Source organism: Lontra canadensis, unplaced genomic scaffold (assembly GCF_010015895.1).
Source record: "Lontra canadensis isolate GAN:19392208 unplaced genomic scaffold, GSC_riverotter_1.0 scaffold4, whole genome shotgun sequence".
Classification (NCBI taxonomy): Eukaryota; Metazoa; Chordata; class Mammalia; order Carnivora; family Mustelidae; genus Lontra; species Lontra canadensis.
The window spans coordinates 38,388,474-38,394,331 of record NW_022630998.1 but is presented as its reverse complement, the minus strand read 5'-3'; the positions used below and the strand labels follow the sequence as shown (position 1 = coordinate 38,394,331).

General features: G+C 37.7%; 1 protein-coding gene across 1 annotated transcript in view; it reads right to left on the bottom strand.

Annotated features, from left to right (window-relative positions):
- Positions 1-271: 271 nt before the first annotated feature.
- The window catches only part of ANKRA2 (ankyrin repeat family A member 2), an 11,823-nt gene continuing 6,236 nt past the window's right edge, over positions 272-5,858 (bottom strand). Inside the window, exons 4-9 of the mRNA XM_032848595.1 lie at positions 5,591-5,656; positions 3,578-3,675; positions 2,962-3,087; positions 2,359-2,425; positions 1,811-1,891; positions 272-777 (exon numbers count right to left, since the gene is read on the bottom strand). Coding sequence (XP_032704486.1) covers positions 722-777; positions 1,811-1,891; positions 2,359-2,425; positions 2,962-3,087; positions 3,578-3,675; positions 5,591-5,656 — 494 coding nt within the window. The 3' untranslated portion in view covers positions 272-721. The remainder of the gene's footprint in view (positions 778-1,810; positions 1,892-2,358; positions 2,426-2,961; positions 3,088-3,577; positions 3,676-5,590; positions 5,657-5,858) is intronic.

The window sequence follows — 5,858 nt, the reverse complement described above, 5'->3', positions numbered from 1 at the left end:
TTTGGGGGGTAGGAAAGGAATAAATGAAACAAGATGGGATCAGGAGGGAGACAAACCATAAGAGACTCTTAATCTCACAAAACAAACCGAGAGTTGCCGGGGGTAGCGGGGTAGACTATGGACATTGGGGAAGGTATGTGCTATGGTGAGTGCTGTGAAGTGTGTAAATCTGGTGATTCACAGACCTGTACCCCTGGGGCTAAAAATACATTATGTTAATAAAAAAATTTTTTAAATTAAAAAAAAAACTACCATGCAAACTAACAGAAAAAGTACTTTATTTATTTATAACATCATTTTGTAAACAATCACACTGTGCATTTTTAAATTCAACAAAAACAAATTTTTTTTCCTTTAGATTTATAGCAAACCTGTGTGAAGTCAATGAGTTAATACAACAGTGAAGATGAACAGGGTAGAATAATTTTTGAAAATGTTAAATTATAGCACTTGATACAAAGACAGATAACTATCTGTACCATAAAAATTTACATGCCACAAAACATTAATTTATAATTTTAAATATGCAGTAAAACACATTTATAAAAAAGCATCAACATTAATTTTATTATAAACCAGTGAATTATTCAGAGGAATATTAAAACTTACTAAAACCAGTAAATTTTGCAACTGAGGTAAAAATTTATAAGTAAACAAAACTATCATTTATAAGAGCCGAAAAGTAAATGGAAGGGCAGACAACACTTCCTGATGACTATGTCTATTCCTTGATATTCTGAAGCAGCTTCAGTAAATGTGACTCAATGACCTGTTGAACTGGAACAGACAGGTTATCAAGACCACAGCATGTTGATCATAAAACTTTACACAGAACTGTCAAGTTCAACTTAACATCAACTTTTCCTTAAAATAAAGTTATTTCAGGGCACCTTGGTGGCTCAGTGGGTTAAGCCTCTGCCTTTGGCCCAGGTCATGATCCCAGGATCCTGGGATCAAGCCCCGCATTGAGCTTTCTGCCCAGCAGGGAACCTGCTTCTCCCTCTCTGCCTGCCTCTCTGCCTACTTGTGACAACTCTCTCTCTGTCAAATAAATAAATAAAATCTTTAAAAAATACTAAAAAGTAAAATAAAATAAAGTTTTCCTCCTATTCTGAGGATATACTCCTCAGTATACTGAGGAGCATACAGGATATACTCCTATTCTGAGGATATACCCATTTTCTGATGATGGTAAGATTGCAATACACTACTTAGAGCACTTAAAACTTAGCCTGTCACTGACTTAGTGATCGTCCAAATTCCTGGATTCTGTTCTCGTACAAGGTGTGTTCTAAAGAACAGAGAAAGGGCAACTATAAAGCATTTTATAAGTAATTTGCTACAAAAATGTTAAACAACTCTTGTCTGTAAATAGATGTGTACTCTTGCAATGAATTATTTGGGTTGGTGTCAATTAATAGTAACAAACTCATTTCCAGACTTTGTAAGAATTTGTTGATTTTGCCCACAGTTAAAAGTTACTGTCAGGAGTTAGGATAACATGCCGTATTTATGACTACAAATGATGAAAATAGTTTAGTCCACGAGTCTGTACTATTTACAGAGTTTTACCAATTAAAATAAAACCTGAGGGGCGCCTGGGTGGCTCAGTGGGTTAAAGCCTCTGCCTTCAGCTTGGGTCATGATCCCAGGGTCCTGGGATTGAGCCCCGCATCGGGCTCTCTGCTCAGCGGGGAGCCTGCTTCCCCCCTCTCTCTCTGCCTGCCCCCTGCCTACTTGTGATCTCTGTCAAATAAATAAATAAAATCTTAAAAAAAACAAACAAACCTGACAGTTCTAAAATACTTACCACTTCTATAGCCCAAGGCTACAGCTAAATCCATAGAATTATACCCAGAGTCCGTTTCGATGGTTGGGTCAGCTCCATTTTCTGTACCAAAACAGAAAAATCTGCATAAATAAAATGAAAATGTAGGTATGTTTGTCTGTGCCTAGCTCAGTGCAAACGGCAGGACAGATCCTCAGCAGAGTGCACAGAATTCACTTTGGCGGGTCAGGGGTTGGATGCCTCAAACAAACAGCGGTCCTCGCTAACCGATGAAACTCATCAACAACCTTAGACAAAACTTATGCCCACAGACACTGTGGACAGGAAAACAACGATGGATTCAGACATGATCCTCAAGAGGAAGCAACAGGGACAAATGTTCCAAGCACAGGTGTGCTGCAGGACAGAGCTGCTTCTCCATGTGCAGCTCTGTGGCCGCGGGTGCTTCAGCAGAGTTAACAATATTTAATAATAGTTAGTCATTCTCTTGAGTGACACCAGGGCAGCCAGCTTGTTAAAAATTAAAGTCCTCACATGGTATTTTCTAAATATCACTTTCATTGGCTTACCTAAGAGCATTTTTACACATTTAACATGATTTCCATGTACAGCATAAAGCAAAGGTGTCCCTCCATTCTGCAAAGGAAAAGGTGATTTAGTTTTTCAAGGTGAGCAAGAGTGGAATAACTTAATGTTGCTGTGAGATGTTTTACTAAAAACGGTATGTAAAAGTCGTTTAAGGCAATTTTTTTCACAATTTTCATATTTTGTGAAGAATATTTAAATCAGAATAACTGAGTTCATACCATTAACTTTTTCTTCTACATGTTTAATTAGCTATTTTTTCCAAATGTCTAGTAAAATTTTTTATGTCTCTCCAAACTAAATAATTCCTAGGATTTATTACAGTATTTTAAAAATTAGTACTATAGGGGGCGCCTGGGTGGCTCAGTGGTTAAAGCCTCTGCCTTCGGCTCAGGTCATGATCTCAGGGTCCTGGGATCGAGTCCCGCATCGGGCTCTCTGCTCAGCAGGGAGCCTGCCTCCTCCTCCTGTCTCTCTCTGCCTGCCTCTCTGCCTACTTGTGATCTGTCAAATAAATTTAAAAAGAAATCTAAAAAAAATAAAAATAAAAATAAATAAATAAATAAAAATCAGTACTATAGACTCACCCAATCATATTCATTTACATCAACTCCACAATCAAGCAGCATTTTGACAATATCTGTGTAGCCTTTACTACAGGCCAATGAGAGTGCACTTTCTCGACCTTTTCCTAAAAGCTGGGGATCAGCACCCTGGAGTGGCAAGGAGAGATGAAAGACTTTTCAATTCATTTAAATAAGAACATTATTATTTCTGTCAATAAGAATTACAGTTCAGTACTTAGGCCAAGTAATGTTCTTCACTTAATAATGCAAACTTCTACTCACGGATGTCCTTATTATCACGGTTGTCTGGAGGCCTTCCTTTCTCCCTCTATCTTGAGGCTAACTATCCTTCCACTCTGGAGTTAAGTTACATCTCCCCCATGAAGCCTCTCCTACAATGCTAATCATTCTTTTGTTCCCACTGCACTCTGAGGGAGCCAGGCATGAGATTCTCTCTTGCTGTTTCATGTATGATTAGTCTTATCTGCCCAACTAGATCCACGTTTCACAAGAATACAAAAAGCGTGCAAAACTTTTCTGGATCCTCTACCATTACATCTAGTTGGCTGGAGATACAAAATCTTTACTCAAGACTTAAGTAACTACATGTACACATTTTCCGAGGCAGTTTCCTTACATTTTGAAGTAGAAACTCTACCACAGCTATTTGCCCGTGTGCTGCAGCCCACATCAAAGGAGTAAATCCTTCTTCATCTGTGTGATTGATAACATTTTCTATTTAAAAGAAAAACAATTTTTGTAATCTAATTTAACAACCATCTATTAATATCATTATGAAAATACTGGCATTCTAAAAGGTGGATTATACTACTCAATGAGGTTCACTTCCTGCTGACTTATTTGCTGTCCTATTATGTGAATTTGTACCATTAACTTTTTCTTTTTCCACGTGTTTAATTAGCTAAGTTAATTAACTAATAAGCAAAGGTGTTCCTCCATTATTTATAATCTTGAAGTAGAACAGTCTTTTGAAGAAGGATATAAAACTCAGAAGTTACAAGGAAAAAAATGAATTTACCACTACAGAATGTTAAACTTGTGTTGAAAACATGAGAATCAAAGGAAAATGACTGGTTAAAAAAAAAATATGCAACATAAATAACAAAAAATGAATTTTTAAAATTTAGATGAGGTCATATAAATCAATATATATCAGGCAGTTAACATACGAAAGAGCCTAAATAGAACCTAATTCAAAAAATCTAAACAAGGGGTGCCTGGGTGGCTCAGTGGGTTAAAGCCTCTGCCTTCGGCTCGGGTCGTGATCCCAGTGTCCTAGGATCGAGCCCCACATCTGGCTCTCTGCTCTGTGGAGAGCCTGCTTCCTCCTCTCTCTGCCTGCCTCCCTGCCTGCTTGTGATCTCTCGCTCTGTCAAATAAATAAATAAAATCTTAAAAAAAAAAATCTAAACAAAACCAGTGTGAGATACCATTTTTCACCAGAGATTAGCAAAGATTAAAATCTGATAATACTTTGTGTCACTGAGGTTATGGGGAAATACAAACTGTAACTCTGGAGTGAGGACAGGACAGATACCTGGCAATATATGTAAAAGCAAAAAATCCATGTACCTTTTGACCCAGCAAATAAACTTGTAGGAACTTACACTATACATAAAAAGAATGCCAACAGGAATGTTACTTAATACTGAGAAACTGAAATCAACCATCACCAAAGAGATTGGTTAAAAATAAAAATACAGTATGTATGTATGCAGCAATACAAAACTATGGACCTATTAAAAAGAATGAAATAGGGGCGCCTGGGTGGCTCAGTGGGTTAAAGCCTCTGCCTTCGGCTCAGGTCATGATCTCAGGGTCCTGGGATCGAGCCCTGCATTGGGCTTTCTGCTCAGGATCAAGTCCTGGGATCGAGTCCTGTCTGGTGGGGGGGTTGCCCCGGCCTAGCAGGGAGTCTGCTTCTCCTTCTCCCTCTGACCCTCCCCTCTGCTTATTCTCTCTTTCAAAATAAATTAAGAAAATCCTTAAAAAGAGAGAGAGAAGTAAAAAGAAATAAATCTTTATGTGCTCATATGGAAAGATCTCCAATTAAGGGAAAAAAAGTGCAATGCAGTGTGATAATATTTTCCCTCTTGTGTACATACCAAAAAGTAAATCCATGTTTTCACATATAACCCTAAAAATAAACAGAAATGTTTTCTAAAAGAGTTTCCTAACGGGGCGCCTGGGTGGCTCAGTGGGTTAAGCCTCTGCCTTTGGCTCAGATCATGATCTCGGGGTCCTGGGATCGAGCCCACATTGGGCTCCCTGCTCAGCAGGAAGCCTGCTTCCCACCCCCAGCCCCCACCTGCCTTTCTGCCTACTTGTGATCTCTGTCAAATAAATAAATAAAATCTTTAAAAAAAATAAAAATAAAATAAAAGAGTTTCCTGGAAACATAAGAAATTTATAATGTTTACTTCTGGGGAAAAGGTGGTAAGGGAGGCTGTAACTTTTGTACTTTGTAGTACTTTATTTTTTTTACTACCTATGGAGTTATGTGCCTGGTGAGATTATGCAATTATTGTTTTTTTTGTCTTTATACTTTCCTATATTAAAATAAAACAACAAAAATCTAATAAATCCAATTAAATATGTTTTAAGCACAGTTAAAAAAACAGGCTATTACCTTGTTCAATCCGAGTAGCTAGGTAGAGCATCTCTCCCTGAGCAGCCAACTGATGAACAGATAAAGCTGAAAAGATACCACAAAAAGCTTCATGTTTTTCTACCTAGAGAGTACGCTTTCGTTATGTCATTCATATTTGTGCAATTCTTTTTTCTAAAAAAAAAAAACCTCTCATTTTATTGTTTAAAAAAATTTAACCTAAAATATATCCTAAAGGGGTGCCTGGGTGGCTCAGTGGGTTAAAGCCTCTGCCTTCGGTTCGGGTCAT